We start from the raw sequence: 25058 nt of genomic DNA on the forward strand, positions 1-25058 counted from the left end.
AGGGGCCGGTCCGGGTGCCGAGGCCGCGGCGCGGGGGATCCGCGAGAGGCATCTGAAAAAATCGTTTCCTTCCGGAGCGGCGGCGGCGGCCGCCACTTGTCCGGCGCAGCTCGGGCGCCGGCGGCGCCCTCCGGGGTGAGGCGCTCGGCAGCCGCGGAGGAAGGCGGTGGGAGCTGCGCGGGGCTGGGGCGGAGGCGCCGGAGCGGTGGGAGGGGCAGGGAGGGACCAGCCGCGGCGAGGACAAGGTGCCAGCGGAGCGGAGGCGCCGCCGCTCGCTCTCCGCCGCCCTCCCGCCCGCAGAAGTTTGACGCGGGAGCAGCGCAGCCGCCCGGGCCGCCGCGGCGGGGCAGGGACCCGCGGCGGGAGACGCTGTGCCTGAGGCCGCGGCGGGACGGGGGTCGCCTCCAGCAGGACGCCGGCGGCGGTAGCGCTGCTCCGGGAGCCGCCCCGCCCGCGACATGGCAGCGCGATCCCGGAGACCCTGGCTGAGCGTGGTGCTGGGGCTGGTGCTGGGTTTCACCGCCGCCTCCTGGCTCATCGCCCCTAGAGTGGCCGAGCTGAGCGAGAAGAAGCGGCGCGGCGCCAGCCTCTGCTCCTACTACGGCCGCGCGGCGGGGCCGGGGGCGGCCCGGGGCGCGGCGGCGGCGGGTGGGCAGCAGGCGCCGCCGGGGGCAGCGGCGGTGCTGGGCGGCACCAGTTTCAGGAGCAGCCCCTGGGAGCTGCCGCCGGCGGCGGCGGAGGGCACGGTCTCCAGCCCCGCTGCTGGTGGGGAAGGGGAGCCGGAGGAGGAGGACGAAGGCGGCGAGAAGCGGAGCGGCCGGCCTGGCGGCAACCACAACGGGAGCGGGGACTGGGGGGGCTCCCAGGGCTGCAGCAAGCCCCGCAACTTCCTCTACGTGGGGGTGATGACGGCCCAGAAGTACCTGGGCAGTCGGGCGGTGGCGGCGCAGCGGACTTGGGCGTCCTCGGTGCCTGGCCGCGTGGAGTTCTTCTCCAGCCAGGGCTCCGCCGCGCCCCCCGGTATGCCCCCGCTGCCCGTAGTCGCCCTGCCAGGAGTGGACGACTCTTACCCGCCGCAAAAGAAGTCCTTCATGATGATCAAGTACATGCACGACCACTACCTGGACAAGTACGAGTGGTTCATGCGGGCGGACGACGACGTCTACATAAAAGGTGACCGGGGCGCATCCCGCCGGCGGGAGGCAGGGAGGAAGGGGAGCGGTGTCTGGGAGCCTGGTGGAGTTCCACGGTGGTTCGAGGAAAGATTCGGCTCCCGCCTGGGGCGGGGAGAGCATGGTATGCCTCGACCTGCCACCGCCCCGCCGGCGTTTGCTTCCAGCCCCGGTGTGCGGGGCCTGGGAGCCGCCCCATCCCTAAGGGAGCCCCGACGTGCCCGGGCCGGGACGTCTCTCCCCAGGCCGAGAGCCAAAACTGCGGGTTGGACCACGCAGGGCACGGTGAGCGGTCCCTTGGATGGGCGTGTGGTCCCAGTGCTGCCGTCCCCGCCCTCGCTTCCGTGGCGATCCTCCGGACGAGACTACGCCGTGGTCTGGCGAAGAGGGTCCGGTCCGATCGGGCGCGGCGGGCTGCGGGGCAGTGCAGGACCCACGATCCAACCGCAGGGTGTCTGGCGGTCGTGCCTAGCCCCGGCCCCCCTGGTGGAGTCGGTGTGGAAGTCCTCGGGAGCAGCGCTGCTGTCACCAGCTCTCCGCCTGCCGCGACTCTGGGCGAGCGCGGCCGCCGCGGGCTCCGAGCGAAGCCGCTGTTCAGGGCAGCCGGTGCTCCCCGGGCAGCACCAGCCCTGCTCCCGGGCGAGTTTCCCAGCACCGCTAGGACGTGATGTTCTGCAGCTTGCTTCCTTTTGGTCTGCGCTTGAGGCTGGCATTGTTCGTGCCGTGTCCCGCGCTTAGGAAAAGGAAGCTGAAGTTGAGAGAATAAGCCCAGGTTGTGAGCTTGGTTGCTTACACTGTTGTAAGTTTACTGGTGGTGGCTAACCCTTTCCCGTTTGTCACTTAATTTTGAGTAGTTTAATAGGCTGCCTGCTCATCAGCTGTCATTCACCTGTCAAATACTTGTAGATGTACACATGTATATACATTTAGTTGCAGATGTAAAGTTGTGTTTTCTTTGAGCTCATTTCGAAGTTGTAAAGAACCTGTCTTAAATTGGTACCAAATTAAACCTATCTGGAAACTTTAAATTTCAAATAAATATTGAACAAAGTTTCCTAAAATAACTAGCTAAGGGATTTAGAGGAAAGCAGTATAAACATAGTAACACTGGAACTATTTGAAACTAACAAGAGTTTTACTTTTTTTCCCCAAGGATTAGTCTATAATCAAACAAGTTTTTCTTAGTTAATTTAGATTTACTCTGGTATTTTCAAAAATTAATCCTATAAATATCTTACCTGATATTTCCCATCCACTCCTTTTCCTCTTCAAATTGTCCAGCTTTACGGACTTTTATACTAGCAAGTGCTTTCCACCAGTATTGTTTGAACAGAACAAAGTTTATTGTTAAAAATTAAGTTTTGACCATATTCCAGCATTTGGCTGGAAGGAAATTGTCATTGTAATTATAATTAAAAAAAAAAAAAAAGAAAACAGTTAACTTGTCCAAGAACGTTTTCTGTGCATGGTACTGCTTTGGAAATGATTTCTTCTGATGGTCTCAGGTACCTGTTATATTTTTATAAAAGCTTGAAGTACAGGAAAAGAGACGGCTGGCAGAGTAGTCAGAGAAATAACAGTAATCTTGTATTTTCGTCAGGTGAAAAATTGGAGGAGTTTCTTCGCTCACTGAACAGCAGTAAACCTCTGTATTTGGGGCAGACTGGTCTAGGTAATATTGAAGAACTCGGAAAACTGGGGCTGGAGCCTGGAGAAAATTTCTGCATGGGAGGACCCGGAATGATCTTCAGCCGGGAAGTTCTCCGGAGGATGGTGCCACATATAGGTGAATGCCTTCGAGAAATGTACACCACTCATGAGGATGTGGAAGTGGGCAGGTGTGTCCGGAGGTTTGGAGGAACTCAGTGCGTTTGGTCCTATGAGGTAAGTGACAGTATAAATTGCAGTGTGCTATTTGTTTACAGTTTTTCATCTTGCAAGGTAAGTAGCTGTATCTGCAATCTCTTTCCACCTTAATTATCTTCCAGTGCTGGCATCAGAATGGGAACTGCAGACTGTAAGGAGAAAAAGAGAGGAAAACATTCACAGCATATTGCTGTAATCATATTTATTTCTACTTGTGTCTTATAGTTTTCATTGGTGACAATTACTGCAGCCATGTAAGCGTTGCTATGCTGTAAGTTGCTAGAGCATTACCTAGGGGTTTTAAAAAAAATCCTTGACAGGAAGCTGTTGTATTTGATATATGTACTATTCAGGACAGATTGTTTTAAGCAGATCTTTTCAAGTTTGGATAAGCACGAGACATATCTGATTGCTGTGCATCACAGTTTCTTAAAATATATTTTGACGTTTGAAGAATTGCCTGTATATTCTTAATTACTCAGATGTATTTTACTCAAGTTTGTTATTGACAAAAGCAGAAATAGATGTTGTTTGGTTGGGCTTTTTTCTTTTTGTACAGAAATTAAATTTATTACGCTGCCTTTCTATGATACAACTATAATGATGTTTTTTGTAGAACAGTGTTAAAATGGATTAAGAACATGTGCAGTGTAACAAATTTTCCTATGATGAAGTAATTTGAGGAACAAATTACTTGATTCAGTAGTAGCATTTTCTAAAGTTGTAAGGGTCTGTTGCAGTATCCAAAAAGTTTATCATGGCAATGCCATGACTAAAATTCATGCTGGTTTCTCTGGAATTATTGTGGTTATTTGCAAGACTATCTTTGTAGATAAAAATAGGCTGAGCATACAACTACAAGAAAGGGTAGAGGGTGAAGCCTAATATGATGAATATGATTTCACTTATTTTGAACAATTCTTTAATATTAATATGTCTGCTTTTGTGACACTCCCTCATTAATCAGGAAAAATCCATTTAAATGAACCACAGAAAGAGGTTATGTGGTATTTAGTGTCAAAAAGTCAGAAAAAATAACTAATTTTCTCTCATAGCATTTTTCTGAATGGCCCAGAGGAAGGTGAGCATTTATAAATGGGTTTGGTAGGCTGCAGTGTATGTAAACAGGTGAACAAAAGAAAATACTTGCTTGCTACTAATTAGGTAGAAGTCTTAGAGGGGCAAATCTTAATTCACCATAAAAAGGTGCTTTTCGAGACTATTTCATTACATATTGTAAATGCCACTGTGAAATAATATACCTGTTGTCCTGGCAGAGCAGGGAAGGCATTTATGGTGCTGATGGAAATTAATGTAGAACTATGTAGGGCCAGCGGTTCCTAATCAGATATCCAAATTGCATGATACATTAGCAGCCTAATCTTACCCTCTGATGTGTTTGGGCTGTGTCTGTACAAAGCTATTTTCCAGTCCTTACTGGCATGTGATGTTTGCTGATCTGTATCAGGTGGCAGCATTAATATTCTGCCTTGACAGTTGTATCATGGAAGGGGTTTTGCTTTTGTTCTTATGGCTTGACTTAGGGAGAAATCTACAGAAAGAAAAAAAACCTGATAGTATTGTCACTATGGTTATAATTTATTTTGATGTTAAATGTCAGAAAATATTGGCTCCAGGCACTGATCCTAAGGGGGATGGGGAAAAAAATACAGTTTTGGAGACTCATTTATACTGCCCAGAAGCTCAGCTTTTCATGGTAGTATTGAGGCCCGAAAAAGACTTTTTGAAAAAAACTCATGCTTGTATGGGATCTGGAATAGAGTGACATCAGTCTTGGTTGTCAGTTGCTCATGAAGGACCTAGGTCAAGGTAATAAAGAATAGAAGAAGAAAAAATGTGTTGGGCATTGCAATAAGTCCCTACTAATTTCTGACCAGTATTTCTGTCTGATTCTGAAGAATCTTTATTTCCAGTGCAGAAGCTGCCTCGGAAAATGAAGATGATTAAGACAAAGCTGCTTAGGATGTTATCCCAGCATTAAACCTATTTACATGGGAAGCAGTGATATGGGGTGTCTGGAAAGAGAAGCTGCATTTGTGCTTTGGCATAGTTTGTGCTGTATGACAGTATGATACTCCACCTGAGCAAATCTGTGTGTTGCAGATTGCTATATTATTTGGTGAAAAGAGTGATTTTTTTTTTCCCTGGGGCATTGAAACTGTTTCTGTGTGCTTTTAAATTCCTGCATTTCATCAGAAATGCTCTCTGTGTGCTAGAAGGGGAGTATTCCTTCAGATACATGTGCACAAAATCTAAGGTCGGGGCCAGGACTTCTTTTATAACCAGTTGCACTTTTGTCCTGAAGTCCTCTTGTTTATGTAAGTATTAAACTGAGTCCTGTTGAGCTGCGAGATTATTATGAACTTAGTTGATTTTGGTAAGATAAATAATTTGAATTTTGTATATATTGGTATATATAAAGACCAATGCAAGGTGGAAACAGTTACATTAATATTCATAGGAGCTTTTTAGCTCTGGAACAGTAGAATCTCTGTTGCCTCATTTTTTTCTAGATTTCTTTTATAAGAACTGGATTGGAAAGTCAAAGAGTTGCTGAGAAAACCTGAAATGCTTGATCTTTGAGTGGTTCAGCTGGTGTAGTTGACTGGCTGCCTGTCAGAGTTTGTTCTGCTGCTACTTAGGGTGAGCCAGTAAGCATATGGTATATGCATAATATGCTTGCTGACAAGAAGAGGGTAACAACTTCAGCTTTTTGTTGTTGTTGTTGTTGTAAGAATGAATAAGGAGAGATTTATGAGCCTACAGTGAGGTACTCTTATGTTTTGAGCTTTCTAGAGTTAAATTCTAGTTCTGCCAGATTTGAAGCCAGGTCTAAAGATTGGGACTCCCACGTACCCAGTGATTCATGGCTGAAGTGATGAGCCTCTCTCTGTCTCTGCTGATGGAGCTCCTCCACTTTAAATAAAGAATTAGTCATTAGGTTGCTGAGAGAGTGAATCTAATGACAGTGTTTTTAGGGTCCTTTGTGAAAAATGGAGGACAGAAAGAGGAGACACTCGGGTTAGTGTCTCTTTTTGCTGTCCAGTTCTGCTGACTTTTGCAGCCCTGTGGTGGTCTGGAACAGAGGAGGATCCACTTTGCGGAGTATGAGCATCAGGAGAAAAAAAAGTGGCCATACCCAGGAATAAAAGACCAGCAAAATGTCAAACTGCCATCTTGACAGCAGCCTAGATTAAAATTGTGTGGACAAAGCAACAACTGAACTGTAGCCTAAATTTAGTCCATTTCCTTGCTTCATGAGAAGATATCTGCTAGAAGTATATTTTAGATGGATTTTTTTTTTTTTTCTACAGAAGATGCATCTTTGTTCTGGAATAATTTTTCGATTATGTTTTAATTTATCCTTAGTCTTGATGATTCTGTAATGATTGAGGTATAATAAACCTGACAAATTTGTCTGAAGTATCTCTGTAAAAAGAGATCTGTCAGTTTTTGTGGGGTCATAGCATCTTTTGCTTCTCCAACAGAAACTAAACATTAAAATGGCCTTTTGATTTGTTTTCAGAATCCATATTTCAAGCTATCACTCTCTTCCACTAATTTTGAAGCCTTCAAATGTTTTTATATTAAAGGGATGAAGAAATTAGCTTGATTTTAGTGAGTCATATGTTTTTTCTTGAAAACAAAAGTATAGTTAAAAAAGCTGAGATGCTTTGTAGCTCCTTCTTTTTCTGTTTAAGAGGGACTTGAGTATAGAGGACGATTTGAAATGAAAGGCTGATTGCTTTATCAGAAGACCATTTTGCAATTTATAACCTGAGATTTGAACAGATCAAATAGTGCAGTTCCATAAAACATCTAAATAAAATGCTATGTGGGAAATAAGTGGCTATAACAATTGAAGAAGACGTTGTCAGGGTGTAAATGCTATCAGAGAATGTGGTTTATTTAGAAAAAGAAAAATGTCAAATGCAGGATAAAATGTCTAAAGAAAATGCATTGGTGTATTTGTAACATATATTCAAATACTTGCAAAGCTTTTATTTTTGTAGTCTTTTTTTCCTTTTTATGGATGAAAATCATATCGAATATCTTATGGTAGAAGAGACCCATAAGGATAATCAAGTCCAATGCTTGCTATGTTCACTTTAGAGTTAAAAACTGCAGTCCTCCAAAGCATCCTATACAATATTGATCCTTCGAAAATATGGTACTTTGTACATACAAATATTTCACATAAATTGTATATCTTTTTTTCTCATTGTTTTTTCCCTCCCTTAGTTTCCAAAGTTCAAGGACAACCATAGAATACAGTCTCATTACTGCAACATTCTTTTAGTAAAAAGGCTCTCTATTATCCTGTTTGTTGTTGATTCCCACTAGTTACAGTAAATATTGCAGTAAATGTCATGGGAAAATGCCTCTTCGGATAAAGCTGTCTACTCAGAAACTTTTCCTTTACAGTGCATTGATATTTTGACTGTCTCTGGTGGTACTAAAACTTTGTAAACCATTTTATGTCTCATCCTCTAAAAATATTTTATATTTTCTGTTTTAAGTTTTCCTTCCTGATATATTTTAATCTCTCGTTTGAAGCTTTATCTCTCTCTTTGGCTAAGATCAATACTGAGCTTTGAGTTCAACCCTGCACCAAACAGAAGCATTAGAGATGTGCATGTCTTTGATGATGCTCGGATGCTATTTTACTCATTTTGTGTACTGGAATGATTAATCTTGAAGCAGCAGTGCCCACCCCTACTTAAGCTGCTGAATTTGGACAGCATCATTAGGTAGTTACATAAATGCAGCCAATACTTAAAAAAACCCCAAAACATGAAAACACAGACTGTGCTATCCATGATCCTAGAATAAAAATGCATAGAAGAGTGGACCCTTTCAGTAGGGGTCTTTGAGAGTTTATGGAGAAAAACAGATGATTCCAGAGACCATAGAACTTTTTGCATAAATGCACATTTTCTGATACAGGATTGCTTGTGTGCTGTCTTAACTGTTTATTACCAATATCTATTCAACTGGTGATATTAACTGTACTTATCAAATTTATTTATGTGATTCTCACCTGGTTAGAAAAATTGAGTTATATTTTCATACTGTTGTATGTGTACATGATACAAATAACTGTAAATCCTTAAATGCATATCCTATTGTTGTAACCATGGTGCTAAATTGGGTCATTACTCTTGCCCTGTGTGGCTCTGTCTGGTCCTCACTTGGGCTGCCAGCCCTGACTGTGCTATGCAGACTTCCTGCTCTTTCTCGGGCTTTCTCTGGCTGTCTGTCATTCATTTGCTCTTTTACGTGGGGAATTTGGGGAGACTGCCTGAGGGCACTGCTTGCCTTGGGTTCATGAACCCTGGGGCTCCTTGTCATCTTAACCCTTGATCCTGCCGTGATCAGCTTGGCTGGGAAGTTGAGGAATGTCATGGTGAGAAAGCAGTCATCCCTGGTACTTGCATGTTTCTGAGTCATAAGCATTTCCTCATGTGGCTCAGCACAACAGGAAGAGCTGGAGATACCATTTTTTGGTGTCTTTATTATGACAGATGGCATTCCCATAGCTACCACGGAGATATGCAGAGGAACACACAAGCCTGTGTCTGTGGTCCACTGTATGAAGGCATCTGATCCATGGAGCCAAGAGCTGAGAGGGCCATTTCTCACCTGGCTGAATGCTAAGGTCTCTTACATTTCTGGCTTGGTTTCATGTTTAGTGTCCTGTGTTTTCTGCTCTGTCCCAAGAGGAAATATTACTTGTGCCTTTTTGGAGTTGTACTGCTGTAATTGTGACACCCGGTGCTGAATTATCAAGTTGCTGAAAGACTCTGGGACGTATTTTCTTGTCCCTGGTATGGCTACACCTTCCTTCCAATGTGTTTTTATCTAACAGTGTGGAGGACTAAGTGAGCAAGCTAACAGGTTTGAATCAGTTGCAAATGTTTGGATATTCTTAAAGCAAGTGTTTCAAAGCTTTTCCTCTTTAAGTACAAGCTCTTGTTTGACTTACCAAAGGATCCCACAGACAAGAAGAAAAAAGCTCCTAAATTATTATAAGTGTGTCTTTAGTTCTGCATATGGGTATTCTGAACCATGTCTCAGTGTCTCTGAATGCTTAAAGCTAACCATGTAAGACTTTTTCCCACAAATTTGCTGTCATTTTGTTGGAAATATTTTCGCAAGACTTTTATGCTATTGAATATATCTAGGTTGTACTTCCACAGATGTCTAGTGCAGAAGTCTCAGTGTTCAAGTGTTTAAAAGAGCATCTGTCATGAGCTGATGGAATTGTGGAACAGCTATTGTAAGAGATTCCATTTAAACCCATCAAATCATCAGTCTTTACAATGCCCTATTACTGTACAAGGAATAAGCTTGAATTTTAAAATGAGAGTAACAGATGAATAACTGCATTAGTGTCAGCTTTAAGTGAATTCATGAAACAAAGCAAGATGAAGCCCTTATGTTTACTTTTTTTTTCTGAAATAATTTTCTATACTTTACCTTAAAATAAAATAAACCTAACCACACAGGAAGCATTAGTTTCTATCGATATTTCCAGCATTACCTATGCTTTCGAAGTTTTGTCTTTCATACAAGTTCTAAAATAACTGTGTTTCACGTGTACAGATCTGATTGTGGTAATTGGTCATGCTTTGACTAACAGTTTTGTTAAACTATCCTACTTCAACCTTTCTGAAGATGCATGGTTAGTTGAAATGAAATAGTAGAGAGTTACTGAAAGTGTATTTAATCTTCTCAAAGACACAGATAGTCCACAAGTTGTTTCCTCCTGCTTCCTCCTGACCTCCAGTGTAGATGGGTTTTGTTACTTGTTCTGGGCTGTTCTTCGTATCTCTTCTCATCCCAACTTAGAAAAATCTCACAGAGATAACATTTTCCTGACTTTCCAACTTCACATCTTTTGATATCAAAAGACATCTTCTGAAATGCCCACAAAAGAGTGAGGTTGGAAGTTGTAAATAGAGGGAGTTAAAAATTATTAGAAATAAAAACTAATTAAATGTACTCTTGAAACTAATGGAATGCTGCAGTAGTATATGTCTTTTTTAGAAGAATAAGCTTTCTATCTACTATTCCAGTTTGTGTCTTTCTTGGGAGTTTTCTTCAGGTAGACAACTAGCCATAAAATGTAGCTGGATCATTTGAAGTCTTGCTTTATTTCACTGTTCTCTTTACCAAAGCACTTGCCAGCTCTTTTCAGTTCTTATGTGAGAAGGAATATATTAACTCATCATCAGTGTATGCTGCTGTACCATATTCTCTGCAATATGTTTTTATTTAGTTACTTTGTTGCATTGCATAACACAAAATACTTGAAGAATACCTCACGTATTAAAATTGTAGCAAGCATTGCCAGCTTTGAGGAGTTTATTCCATCAGACCAGTGCTGGGTACTGATTTAAGCTCAAGATGAGTGCCAGATTGGTCACTTTTTAGTACTTATTTGGAACTGGGGAGCAAATAAATGTGTAGTTCCACCCCCGCTGCAATATTTTTAGCTTCTGGGTATTACTCTAAGCAAAGAGTTTTGGCGTGCCTGTAAGAAATCTTTTAAAGCATTCATATACTTTTGAAAATAAAGAACATCTTGAACTAGAGGTATAATTTAAGAAATTCTGGAGGAGGATAAGCAGCCTGGTAGCTGATACAGGCTTCTTGACGGCTGTTTTTGTATGATTTAGTCTAAAAATGAACCTAGGAAAGGAGTTATCTTTTTTTTCTAAATGCGGTGGCATTGAGATACATTTCCATTATCTTTTATGTAGTACTCTTGAGATACACTTTCAACACATTGGTTGAAGTTTTACCTTTAGTAAAAGGAACACTTTAAAAATCTTTTTTTAAAAAGGCTTAAAATAAGTCTTCTGGAATATGTTGGTTTAACCGTACAGTTGAATACTGAAAGCTGAAACCTGAGGTTCTGACTGGACAGATTGTCTGTTTGGTATTAATTTGTGGTTTGTGATATTTTATTTAGAAACTTGGAGCTGTTCATTTTAATAAGTTTAAAATAGGATGGTAAGCTTTTTGTTTGTTTGGCTTGGTTTTTTTTTGTGTGTGTGTGTACTTGTTACTTTGAAGGACTTTATATTTTCAAGAGTGCTTTAAAGTGCTTTGCAATGCTTTTAAAACATTTGAGAACTGAAACTGTTTTGCTTTTTTTTTTAAATTAGTTATTATTTTTTTTTACATTCAAGCGCAAGTTAACACCTGAAGGACAAAAATATGATCACCAGGGACACTGCTTCTTTTGACTCTGCATTTACTGGCAGAAGAGAACTGCTGGTTCTTGGAGTCCTTTCTGAGTGCAGCCTCTGTGAATGTGCTCGTTATGGTGTATGAACAAATGCACTGTAGAAATGCAACATTTCTTTAGCAGTCTATATGTGGCTGCAATGCAGTGGACATACATGTGGCCTTTGCTGCTACATGAGGCACACACTGTAACTCGGCATGTACAGAAATGTGCATGTGTACATGCACAGAAGTTTAAAGCTTGTGCCTAGGTGATAACCAAGCTTCCTGGGGCATCAGTGAAAGTCCTTTGGAGAATAAGCTGTGCTTCTAAGTAGTTACTGCAGTGTCTCTAAAAATCTTAAGAACTTAGCTTTCAGTTTGTTTTAAATTTATCTTTCCAGTTAGATCTGTGTCCTTCTGTTCTGTATATATGGTTTTATTTGCCTTCCATTTAACATAGCTTTTTTTAGCCTTTCTTGAAAGCTTTTTCTTTACTGCTGTAGACTGTAGTACACCTATTATCATAGTGACTTTTCATCACAGAAAGGGCCTATCTTATGGACCAGCTCTTATCCTACTAGAATTGCACAAGTTCCTACTTTTGATCAGGACAAAACACAATGACTCTTTATGGCATTTTTTATCAATTTGGGGCAAAATTTTCTGAAGTGCAGTGAGTTCCAGAAGTCAGGGAATTTTGCTGCAAGACATGTAGCTGATGACAAAACTTTTAGGAAAGTGCTTAACTCAGCAAATGAAACAATTTTGTTATATGCTTTTGATAGATTTAATTGTTGTTTTTAAATAATCTGCTAGGTATGAATCCGCCCTACAAGAAGAAATGAAAGCAGATACTAGTATTTGCATCCTTTTCTTCTGTGCTATATTTTTGTGGTTCTGTTTTTCTTCATTTGATAGGGGGAAAAACTGAGGGTAGTTACAGTAGAAAATATTAGTACAATAGAAAATATGGTCAAATGGTACAAAATAATTTTGAAAAATATAATATTGAGGGGTCCAAGAGGGCCATGTAAATGTATATGCATTTCTTTTGTGGGATCTAATACTTGAGGCTTGCTTAGAGTTATGGAGTGTGTTTGTTACATCCTTGCAAAAATTATTGTTTTTACTTTCAAGAATGAATTCTGTCCCAAAACTATGCATTAGGCATTGCTCCATCCCTGCCATAGGAAATTGGTGCTCATGTCCCCTCTTCCAATCTGTTAGCTTAAGTTTTTAGTCTATTAAGTTCAAGAATAAACACCTTTCTGTTCTTAAATTCCTAACTATGCTGTGGTGCTGGCATGTGTGCTAGAAGGTGCAACTCTGTTATGGCAGTGAGATATAAAAGATGTATAGTCTTGGTGGGGCAGAGAGCCTTGGGTGAGCTAAGATTGGCTTTCTTTCTGCAGTATGCTTATCAACTTGCCCAGCCTGAGCTTCCTAACTCATGGCTGGAAAAATGTTTTGAGCAGCAGTGGGTTTATTATTTTAGCTGTACTACTAGAAAAACTGGCTGCCCATGTCTTGGATGAGTGGACTCTTTTTTGGGTAAAACACTGTCGATGATTGAGATAGAGATGGGGACTATTGATTTGTGATGAGAATCCTAATTTACTGTGAGCTACATATGCTTATATACCATTTTCAGGAAGACTAGTAATTTTTTACTACATTCGTTTAGTTAAATATCTCACAGACAAACTTTCATTTCTACTTAGGTAAATCTTCTTTCCTGTTAGCCAGACTTGATCCAATCTTCTCGTAATCTTCAAAGCTCTGTTTGCTCTTGCCAAAGCATCTTGGTTGTCAAACTGCATATGCTAACTAAACCTACAGTACTATCAGTCTCGGTTACAGTTACCACAAAACATTGGATGCCTGGGCCAGACTGTGAATGGAGGTAAATCCATTTCGTGGCTGATTGCTACCACTGTTCCCCTGGGAATAGGATTTTGGTGCCAGTCCTGTTTGACATTTTTATTGATGTTGTGGACATGGGGATTGAGGGCACCCTCAGTAAATTTGTAGACAACACAAAGCTGGGTGGGAGTTTTGTTCTGCTCGAGGGTAGGAAGGCTCTACAGAGACCTGGACAGGCTCCATCAGTGTGCCAAGCACAACTGCATGAGGCTCAATAAGGCAAAGTGCTGGGTTCTGCACTGTAGTCTCAGCAAACCCATGCAGAGCTGGGGGAGAGAGCTGCTTGGCAAAAAGGGAGTTGGGGGTGCTCGTTGAGAGCCAGCTCAGTGTGACCCACTGTGTGTCCAGGTGGCCAAGAAAGCCAATGGCATCTTGGCCTGAGCCAAGGGAGGTGGGCATCCTCCAGTACTTGACATTGCTGAGGCTGCACCTCAAGTCCAGTTTTGGCCCCCTCACGCCTCCAGGACACTGAGGTGGGGGAGCTTGTCCACTGAAAGTCAACATGAGAGGACTAGAAAACATGTCTTGTGAGAAATGGCAGAGGGAGCTGGGTTTGTTAAGTCATGAGAAGAGGAGGCTCAGGGGGGACCCCATCACTCTCTGAATTTCCACGAAAGAAGGCTGCAGTGAGGTGGGGATCAGTCTCTTCTACTGTGCCTGCAGTGAGAGGATCAGAGGAAATGGCTGGGACAGGAGAATCAGATTAGATATTAGAAAAAATTATCACTGTTAGAATGGTCAGGCATAAGTATAGATTGTCCTGGGAGGTGGTGCAGTTGCTATCCCTGGAGGTCTTTAAGAGGCGTCTGGATCTGATGCTGAGTGATGTGGTTTATGGGTTTCAGTGGTAGTGCTGAGTGGATGGTTGGACTTGATCTTGGAGGTCTCTTCCAAGTTTCCAAATTCTGTGATTGTGTGAATGTTCAAAGCAGGAGAGGGAAATAGTGGAAGGAGGTGGGTTGGAATACCAGATTGACTCTCCTTTGAGTTTGGCGAGTTAGAAAACAGCTACTACAAATCAGCTGCTTGTGACCGGGTTTCATCCACAAAAGTAGGACTTCTTTTGTGAATTTTTGCCTGAAGATAGGATGTGGCATTGATGGTGTGTGTGTTTAAATGTGTGTATACACATAGGTGTGTGTAGAGGTCTTTATTGATATTTTTAAGTAGGGTATTGGCATTTGTCTTTTTACTCCACGTTGGGGAGTGAATAATGATAAAGACCATTAAATACTTTCCAGTTTGTTACCAGCTTTTTCTGGAGACTGTTTATTACTACAGCAATTGTTGTGCCTAGAACTGTCTGGTAATGTAGACCCCTCATTGCCATGTAAGAATCCAGCATTAGAATGTTGTTATGTTTCTGTTAAATATGCAAGTTATTTTCTATAGTAGTCACTTACTGCTTGTGTTTTGCTAGTGTATGGAGGAATGTGAAAGCACTAATTCATCCACATTAATCAGAGTAGGATTTCCGTTAGCTATGTGTAGTGTTGATAAAATGCTGATAAAATTTTGTGAGTTCAGAAGGGGTAAAATCCAACTGAGACCTCAGAACAATCATGTTCCTGAGTGTAGGAGAAGTCAAATTTTTCATAGTTCTGAATGCTGGTTGTACCTTCTTTTTTTATATGTATATATGCTTCAGAAGTAGCATTCCTGCAGGGTAAGTCCAGAACTGCAGGAGCTTTCTGCTTATCTCAATTTCAAAGAACTTTGCTGTTGCTCATTGGAATGTTTAGTTTAGTACTAAACTCATAATTTTAGTAAAAAACTTCATTGTTAGTTTGTCATTGCTAAATATAGTTTGGGGACCAACTGCTTTCCTTGGAAATGGCCTCCAGAAAGATTTTTTTGAAGATTCTGTCATAAATCTGTGAAGTGGCCAACAAAAGACACCGAACTGATGTTTTTGCTAGTTTTAATAGCCATTTTACCTTCAGTGTAGGTACACTGTATTCTTTCTAACTTGAAACAAACAAACAAAAAAGTGATGCCCTGAATTGGGGAGAGGAAGGGATTTGTTCTTTCCTTGTTGAGTTTTATTTAGATATTTCTCTTTGGCCATAATGATATTAGTCAGTTTGGTCCAGCCTTCTCTGCAGAGCAGATACTAGCCTGTACAAATGAAGTAACTTTTTGTCCTTGTCATATCCATGCTGACCATGTAGATTGGTAACAAAAATAGTTGCTAGGTTAAGTATTTCAGTTATATTGGAAAAGGAGCTGTAGTGAGTAGTATAAAAACGGAATTGTAAAAAGTTGCTCTGTTACTTTTTAATAAACAGTTTAAAGAATTTTTTTATGTTTCATGGTATAATTAATACTCTTTGTTCACTGGGGAAAAATACATATTAATGAGAGATGTTAAATAGAGTTTTTGGCATCTGTTAATCAATACAGATAATAAGCCAGCAATGGTCTTGTTTTTAACAGGTTAAAATTTCCATTCATTCATAGATTGAGCAGGTATTTAAGACACGTTCCACACATACCACCATTAGTTTTTTAAAAACACATTAAGCTCTGTCTAAAATAATAGGATTTTCTATTTTACTTGTCCTGCGCCTGGGGAATATTGTTGTATAAATGCGGTTTCCTCAGTAAGTAGCACTTTAAACTTATTTGAGGCAAATATGCTTTTTTTTTCTTCTAAGACCTGTTAGTATTTATTTTTAAAAAGTTCTTGTTTTTTTTTCCTTGTGTCTATACTTATAAGGTACTACTGAGCTTCTATTTGGTGAGGTGTAAGGATTCATGATCCTCTTGTTCCCTTAATCACTGTTTCTTGAATTTGTGTCAGTCTTTTTATTTATCCGTTTACTTTTTAAATGTACAGTCAGGATTATTTGTGGTACTATGTGTGTGGGAACTTACATATGTGTAACTCCTACTGTGATGCTCATTGTTCAGCCTTGGTACTGTGGCTCTGGAATCCCTTATCATCTTTAAGGCTTTGTCACTCTGTAGAGTCATCACCATTTTTCAGTTGGTTTGTACTGCCAGGTCAGTGTTGTCTTTGGCTGTTTTCACCTACTGAACTTCTGAATGGCAGAACATTCCAGCTGTGTCAAAATTTACTAGTATAGCAGTTGCATTGTTTCATCCTGTTGTTATTGGAAAACTGTGCCATCCTAAACATCGTGTTGCAGTATCAGCCAAAAATTGGCCTTTTCTTGTGTAAAGGGAATGTTCTTGGTTCCCACTGTGACCTCCACAACAAAGGCAGAAGATATGGGAATATGAAAAGGAATGTGTAGTACTGTGTGATCATGTCCCATGTGGAAAATGCCAGCAGTTGTGTCCAGTCTGCTTGTACCTCCTGGTTAGTGAGTAAGAAAAGCTTCATTTCACAAAGAGCTAAGTATTTGTTGAGGACTTTAATTCCAACTAAAGGAACCAATTCAGTGCATCTTAGAAGGAAGTCACCTTTTGGTTTTTCAACTTTAGCCTCTGTCATTTGCAATTTTCTTTTCTGCTGTTCATTGCTTGTTAAATGACTCCAAATAAACATGTAGATGATTAGAACCCCCCAAAGGATTATCTCTGAACACTGGACTTACTTTTACAAATCTGTTACGTGAAGCTAAAGCTGGACATCTAAGGAAGATAAACATACAGTAGTTTCCCATTTTGCTCTGCACCCTTCATAGCAAGGACAAATAACAAACGAATACTGGAATCTGCTGGCAGAGTTGATGTTTCTGGTTAAAGCATGTTGACTGTGTAATACAGGTCCTTTTGTGCTATGAATTCATACCTAATTTAGAAAAAAAAATCCTCTGTATACTGTTCATGAATGCTTTAATTCATGAAGAATTGAAGTGGAAGATTCCAATTAATTGTTTATGGAAATAAAGCTTGAAGAAGTGTTTATGCATATGTGTGCACACACACGTATGTGTATGTAGGTATGTGTATATATATGTGACAAACGCTAGAGAGTATGCCACTGCTTTTCAATGTGACAGCTTGAGGCAGTTTCTTTGAAATGTCCAAAATAATATACAAAATTTTAAATGAGGTTTTTGGCTAGGTTAGGTATCATGTTCTTGTGAAAACAAGACTTGCATAAATGCATGGATTTGTTCCAGTGTTGATGCTTCTTCAGAGCTTTTAAACTTCAGTAATAAGTAGTAAATATATGTGTGTCAAATCTTATGTGTGCCTATATTCCTTAGGCAGTTTAGTTCATGCCTGTGTGTTCAGGTTGGCACCAGGCCTGCAACTGATACCAAACAAATGGCTCAGTCATTGCAGTGTAGAAGCAGTCTGGTCCTGCCAGCTCTGGCAGCTTTCTTGGAAGAGAGATGTCAACTTTTGCAGAACTTAGCTTTTCCTAAGTAAATAAATTAATGCAAGTTGTAGACCTAAAACTGCCTTTGTAGTCTGCCTGCAGTGATCTGTGTTACATGCTGATATATCTTTTGGTATGAAAAGCTGTGTTTTCAGTGCCCTTTTGGCATTCAAAGGATGAGAAGAGCCATAAAACTTGTGGAAGCTCTGAGGGCCCTTAGTACGTTCAGGCATTAAATCTATTGCCCATGAAGGGTGTTCTGAGCTGACATTAAATCAGTCCACCTTCTCTCTTTGCTCTGAAAAGAATCTTTTTATGTCCTTCACTTACAGCTGTGGCGGGGAACCTGTGACTTGCTGGAGAGATGCAGCCCTTGGATTTGTCATAATCTTCAGCAGCTTTTTCGTGTTCTGCTTTTGGGTGATACAAAACCATGTGGGAGCAGGAAACTCAACGAAGTGTTTGGTTTAAAAAGAGTAATTTCTCCCCCAAGGAAAGTTTGTTTCCTCTCCTACCTTGCTGCACTTGCTCTCTGTATACATCTTTTTAGCCTACTTTGTTGGAAGTCTCTTCAATTTAAAGTTCAATTAAATGTATGTCACATACTGAATATAGAGACTTATTTTCTGCCATAAAATTGCCTCCTTGCTCAGAGCTTACATTCCCTTCATCCTCTGTCTCTTTCTATGGTTTTGTCCTTTGTGTTCTGTTGCCTCTTGGTCTTATTTGCAGCAAAATTTTTTGTTCTTACTATTGCCTCTGCTTTTGAAGTGACATGAAAGCCTGTAAAACCATACAAAATTGCTCCATGTTACTGTGGAAGGGAAACTGTTTCAATAAAAGCTGTGATCTGTCTATGAAAAGAAAAAAAATTTGCTAATGAGATAGATGCGCAAGGCAAACATATTAAGGGAATGTTGTGGGCTGTTAATGTTTCCTTCAGTGGTTTGCACACACATAGAAAGGGGAGATGTCATTTTCAGTGCATGAAAGATTAATCACTTATTAAAGAGCAAGTATGTTTTTCTGCAATTTTTGAGCCTTTTTTTCCCACCAAGGTCCCAGAAAAGTAGCTTTTAAGTGAGCTGCTTGCTTCAATCAAGAAACATGTCCATAAACTTTTCTCAGCTATATTCTCTCCTCAAATCTTTAGATTTTTAAATTAATATATGTATTTTCTTCAGAGTATTGCCTCTATAATCTTATGGTTCTTATGTCTTGCAATTTTTTAAAAGGTTTTTTAGTTTTGTAGGAAGATGACAACTGTAAGGTAATTCTTAGGCTGGGTGGAGTATAGGTTACAGCTGTGTCAATATGTCCTGCACTCCATCCTGAAATGAAAGGGTGTGAGACACCAGGTTATTTTGTCCTCACACAGTGACAATGACACTGAAAATGCTGCTCTAGCTTCTTCTTTCTGTGTTACCCCATAGTGCTGAGCAGCTGAATGCCAATGCCTGAAGTATTGCTCTGACACCAGATAGATTTTAAGATAAACTCATTCTTGGGGCTTCCTGTACACCCCTCTGTCTTGAGTATTTTTTATTGTTTTTATTATTATTTATTATTTATTTTTATATTCGGTGCCTTTTTTCAGTGGCAAAAGGTCGTATAAACTGCTGCTGAACTCATAAGACCACGTTTGTTATACATACCCTTTTTGTTCACTCATGATCCACAGTTCTTCAGCTCTTAAACATTAATGACTCGTAGCATTCTTTGTTACAAATTTTCAAAACCTGAACAATGTAATCTTCATGGGACACATCTTCAAGGTTTTACCTAATAAGAGGCCAGGAATAGCTTTTAGAAAGCATTTTTAATGTTTAATAATTTCATACACATTAATACCATAATGTTCTCCAGATGGTGAAATCACAAAGCAATAAAAATGCTTTCACCCTGGTAATGTGCGTGTCTCCTTGAATGCCTGAAGCCATGGTCCCTGTGCTAAATCTTTCAGACGGAATAAGTTAAATGTGGTTAGTTCTCAAAATTAGTTGGATGGGAGATTTATAGAAGATATTAGGTGATTGAAAGAAATGATCTTGGTAGTACCTGGTGGATTTCTCACATTCCATAATCCACACAAGGAATGCCGGCAGACCAAAGTGAAGAGTGGAGCTCTTGGGGCATTGCTTGCTGAGGTACTTCCTCTAGAGGAGATATCAATTGTGGTTCTCACAACTAGTGCCCCAGAGAAATCCCATATTAATCTGCTTGACAATCGTCCTCTTTTTCTGTTTTATGACCAGCCTACAAAAATCTCCTTGAAAATTTTTACAGTATTGCCATGCATTATTAAACAGCTCAACAATGTTAATTTTTTAGCTAGATGGATTCTTGCCCTGTTCAAGAGCTGAGCTATTTGGACTTCTGCACAAGTGATTAGAAAATATTACAATCTTCATTGAGGTGACTTTTTACTATGTGTGTGCTTTGTAAGTAATCAGTAGTAGGCAAAGCTGAATCAGTTGTTTGGATTGTGAACTGCTAGTGCATACTGTTGGTTTGGTTGCAGAATTTCTGTAGAAGGATTGTGAAGTGTTTCTGAAATGTAGTTATAGAAAAAAATATGTCCTTTAAGAGGGTATATGTTCTCAAGACCAGGTGCTAAGAAAGCCCTGCAATGCTGAAGAGCTGGAAGGGATAGGAGCATCACATGCATGGCTTGAATAGCTGCATGATCATCACTGAAGATGGAAGACAAGATTGAGAGATATTTTTTTAGGCAAAATGAGGATATCTGAACAGGTGCTCAACTGAAAAGTTTTCTATGAGCAGTGAAGAGACAGAAAAGAGAACAATGTGCAACAGTCTCACCATTGTCTCCTGTGTAGGGGAATAGATGTGACAAAGTGAGCGTGAAAGGGGAAAGTGGAGAGAAAGGAAAAAATGTGCTCATCTAGGAAGGGATAAAACCAAATGTCTCCAGTCTGGGGTAACATATATAGCCTTGTGATAGGACCTTGAATTTGAGAACTTTGAACCAAGTGCTGTTAGAGCTGAAAGCAAATGGAGTTTTTCTGTGGTTGTGAGTGCTTTGTTTCCAGCTAAGCAGATACGTTTGAGGCTCTTGTAGGTAAGTGAAGAAAGGATAAACTGGAATAATATCAAAATATAGTGGTAGTGGTGATGGGATGTTCTGAATAAAATTAAAGTTGCACTAGTTAAGACATGATATATATTTGATGGAAGAAGATCTCTCTTCACTCTCACTCTATAAGAGAGCTAGTTCATTAAGGGTTCATACCTAACATAAAGGACACTTGAATCAACCACAGTTCTAAAAACAAAATGTCCTCTCCTTGAGCAGCTTTAAAAAACTAGATTTTTTTTTCACCACTCTCCTGGTTAGTTTAGTTTCCTTTATTTATTTTATAATTAATTTTTATTTTTGTGATAGCACCCAAATCAACACAAAATTAATAAAGATTAACAAAAAAGCAATGATTTATGAATGCAAGCGTGAGAGTAAGTTTAAATGTATGAAGCTGGATTTTATTGCAATTTGCTACTATTGCTGGGGGGTTTGTTTGGTTGGTTGTTTTTTGTTTGTTTTGGGGTGTGGGGTTTTTTTGTTTTTTTTTTTTTTTTTGTTAGTTAACTATTGGATTAGTGCCAGTGCTCAGGCATCCTTGGTCTGTAGTTTCTTGGAACAATAAATCCGCAGCCTTTCACTATTATCTACACTACCAACAAGAAGTCACGTCAGAGTCTGTGCAGTAGGCTGATGATGATGCTGTTCATCACCTTCTCTTTCAGAATGAGCATGTGTATCTTGCTTCCTAGTTGAGTGCTGGACTGAAACACCCAGTTCTAGCACCTGGTTCCCTCACGAGCTAAGTCAGACAGGACAGTGTCCATACTGTTAGTTCTGTACCTGGTTAGGTTAATTTTCTGTAAAAGATTTGGTATGGATCCAGTCTAAGTGGGCAGCAGGGGGGAAAAAAGTATGAAATTGCAGCTTTTGTGACTCCCTGTCAACTTACAGTCATCATTTATAAGTGGAATTTAGCCCATATTAAATGCCTGTCAGGATCATGTTTTCCTTCAGTTGTTGCTTTTCAGGTACTGGGTAAAACTGGACCTCTTCTTCCTCAGTCAGAATGCGCAGTCCAAGTCAAGAGCAGCTCTGTGCAGAGGCTCTGGTACCTACCATTTCAAACAGGCTTCTCAGACCACGGGGAGCAATATGGGGTTTGAAGCCAGAATTTTCAAATTCATGAGATTTTTTTTATTCTCTACTTATTGAATGCTTCCCATCTTGCATGAACTATTTTTTGTTTCCAGTCAGTTTATTATCCTCTTCCTATGAAGAACGTCAAGAGAAAAAAATAAAAGGACTGGAAAATATATTCCTGTTTATTCTGTTAGATTTACTGTTGTGCCCCTTTGGCAGTCTCATCATCAAATTTCAGTCACTTTTTTATTCTACTTGGTGATTTTTTTGACATATCTAATTTTTAAACCAGTGTATATGTTTTGCTGCATATTGTCATTTCATACAGGCTTTCAGCTGAAAATTGTACTTCATTTCTATGAAGTTATCTTCAGTAAACTTACTGGAAAGCAGCTCAGTTTTTAATATGCTACATTCTAGAACAAGTTCTGCAAGCATGAGCTAAAGGTAAAATTTTGATGCTTGGCAGATGTGGTTTTTGCAGACTATTGTGTACAGTACAGAGGTAGAAAAGCAAACCAGAACAGCTGTTGTTTACAAGTCTGTAGTTTACAAACTTACAGAGATTTTAGTAGTTTGCCTAAAGATGGTAGGTTTAAATAATATGTCATTTGCGTGGTGATTTGTCATAATCACTTTTTGTAATTCTTCTTTGCTTACAGTTAATAAAATGTAATTTCTTTTAAATGCTTGCTAGTCAGATGATGGTAATTTGTCTGTTTTCCATCCAAACATTTCAAGAGGATTATAATAGAGATAGCAATCCAACATGAAAGCAAATGACCATCTAATTAAAAAAAAGCCTATAAAGCCAAGTGGAGACAAATGAGTTGTGAATGTTCTTATTTTTCCCTACTATCATAATCTACAACACTTCCATTATGCCTGTCATCTATCATGAAAAGCCCTTTGGGAGGAAGCACTGTGAGGAAACTCTCCATCAGCATATCTGTTAGTTTTAGGAAGTGGTAGGGTACATCATCAGCTGCCTGAGGAATGCAAAGGAAAAGGCAGGAGCCTTCCTCTTGGCAGCCAGAGAGGGGCAGGAAGGTGTTTTTCCTTTCTAGGTGCAACTAGCCATGGACTGGTATATGGTAGTTTTTCCTCCCTTCAGCCAATGTCAGCATCCTCCGAGATCCCTCCTTACTCAAAGGAGAGTCCTCACAATCTGGACAGTCCTTCACTTGCTGTAACAGAGGAGGAAAATTATGTGTGCATATGTGAAGGAATGGGGGAGGAAAATGAAATAGAGGCTTTTCTGAATTAATTTTTCTTTATTCTCTGGCATTGCAACTCCCAGGCTTTGTCCCATCAAAAAAGGCAGGTATGATTTGCCATGCAAATTGTCAGCTCCATAAGAATTAGGGTTTTATTTTTTAGTTCTAAATTATAATATATGAACTTGTTAAAGTATCTAGGATGTATATGACACAAAGTGGCATTTTTGTTCCTCTGTGATTTTAATTGAGTACTTTTACAGACATTCATTGTGCCATTTTGTCACACAAAGTGTAGGAGAATCAGGATATTCTTTAAGTGCTGAGCATACATATTTCCCTTTTCTGGGGATGTTTTGTGTAAATCTGCCTGAGGCACAAGAAATAAAAAACCCCACAGTTATTTGGTCAATTGTAGCTTGTGATTGCATACTTAATACTCTGAGAACTTTTTGCTTTTCTGCTTAATCCTAATGATTACATTATCAAAACTGATTCATTCAAGGTTTTATTTCCATCTTTTATTTATAGTCTGTACTAACAGTAACCATGTTATCAACATACTTCCTCTGACATAAGCCAATGTAATTTAAAAGATGCAGGAATTCTCTTTGTACAGTAACAACTATTTTATTCTGTCCAGGTGTAAGAGGAATATATATGTATATTTAATGAATTTACTATTTGTTGAAAAATACTTCTGTGACTGTGTGTGTAAATTCCTATTCTGTCATTTCTTCATCCAACTTTTTGTTCCAAAGTCCTTTTCTATAGGTTTTGTACTGGTCATGTAATTTTGTTTTTCCTGAGGAAGTTGTAGTCCAACACTTTCTCCCTGAGTTAGTGTGATCCTATAAAAAAACCTCTTATGGATGACAAACTGCATTGAAGAGCTTGATACGACATGAGTAGAGTCTTGGTTTCAGCAGCTTTGCTGATAGACTAAGCTTTACTATGTGCCTATGTGCTACTTTTACAAAGAGAAATCCTTCAACCTTTTATTAAAAGCTAAACCATAATATACTTCGTTCGAAGACAAACAGTGTGTGGTAATTGCCTAGCTCAAACCCGTAGCATTTGTGAGCTGTGCTACTGTGGAATGACAGCTCATGCTTTGCATGTTATTTTTTATTATTTCTTCTGATCCCTGGGATAAAGTGTAGTAATTTTTCCCATCTGTTGTCATGTTTCTTCTGGTTCTTAAATTCTAAATCTTCTTCCACTGTGCCTAATGCTTTTCATAGTTATCCAGCAGTTTTCCAGTGTCTTTAAATATTTGATACAGAATCTGTCATTATGATTAGAATTAAACAAGATTGAGTTTATCAGGTCTCTCTGTACGAATTATCAGGTATTCTGAGGATTTATCAAGGGTTTTTTTTCAGATTTTTTTTAGCTTGGTCAAAAGTTGTGTGTTAAGTTTATGATTAAAATTAAAATACAGATTGTTTGACTAAAAGCAATATTTAGCTATTACGGAATTGAAGGATACATTGGTTCACTTCAGCTTTTTGGGAAAGAGCCTATATAGTTTTAAGTATTTATCTTGTCATTTGATAAACCTTCTCTTTTGGCTATTGTGTAAGAGATGGAGAAATAATAAACTCCACTGAGCAGTTTGCAGAGATGGATAGACATTTTCTTTGATGATACCTCTTCAGTGGTGGTATCTTCTGGTTTCTAACAGACTCCCATAAATGATCTGATTAATTCACTGGCAGTGGTTTAGCTATTGTAATTAGTTTCGTTTGGTTTTGGTGCACTCAGTTCATAATCAGTAAGTATCATGTGCTTTTTTTCTTGTGTCATCTCTGAAAGAGTTGATGTTATGATGGTGTTCTCTAAGAAGGTTGCTAAACTGGCTATTCTCATACTACATTCACTTACAGAATCAAATACAACCGAATTAAAAAAGACGGACTGAAAGTAAAAACATTTTTAAGGAACTTTGTATCATTCTATCTGTTTTCAGCTTTTCACCTTCTTGATGCTTTGCTTACTTACATTTTTGCTTTCTGTGTCCATTCTTATGTTCCTATGTTGTAAGAGCCCTGCTGCTTCTTCTTAGTTATGTTATGTTTCAGTGTGTAAAGAAACTTGCTTTTTAATGTTTTTTTAAAGTAGAAGAATACATAAATATG

The 25058-nt window shown here is 39.8% G+C and overlaps 1 protein-coding gene across 1 annotated transcript in view; it reads left to right on the forward strand.

Moving 5' to 3' along the window:
- The first annotated feature begins 458 nt into the window (after window positions 1-458).
- Window positions 459-25058, forward strand: part of CHSY3 (chondroitin sulfate synthase 3) — a 144525-nt gene continuing 119925 nt past the window's right edge. The window contains exons 1-2 of the mRNA XM_014869190.2: window positions 459-1173; window positions 2773-3056. Coding sequence (XP_014724676.1) covers window positions 459-1173; window positions 2773-3056 — 999 coding nt within the window. The remainder of the gene's footprint in view (window positions 1174-2772; window positions 3057-25058) is intronic.

Source organism: Sturnus vulgaris, chromosome Z (assembly GCF_052056855.1).
Source record: "Sturnus vulgaris isolate bStuVul1 chromosome Z, bStuVul1.hap1, whole genome shotgun sequence".
In the NCBI taxonomy this organism is placed as follows: Eukaryota; Metazoa; Chordata; class Aves; order Passeriformes; family Sturnidae; genus Sturnus; species Sturnus vulgaris.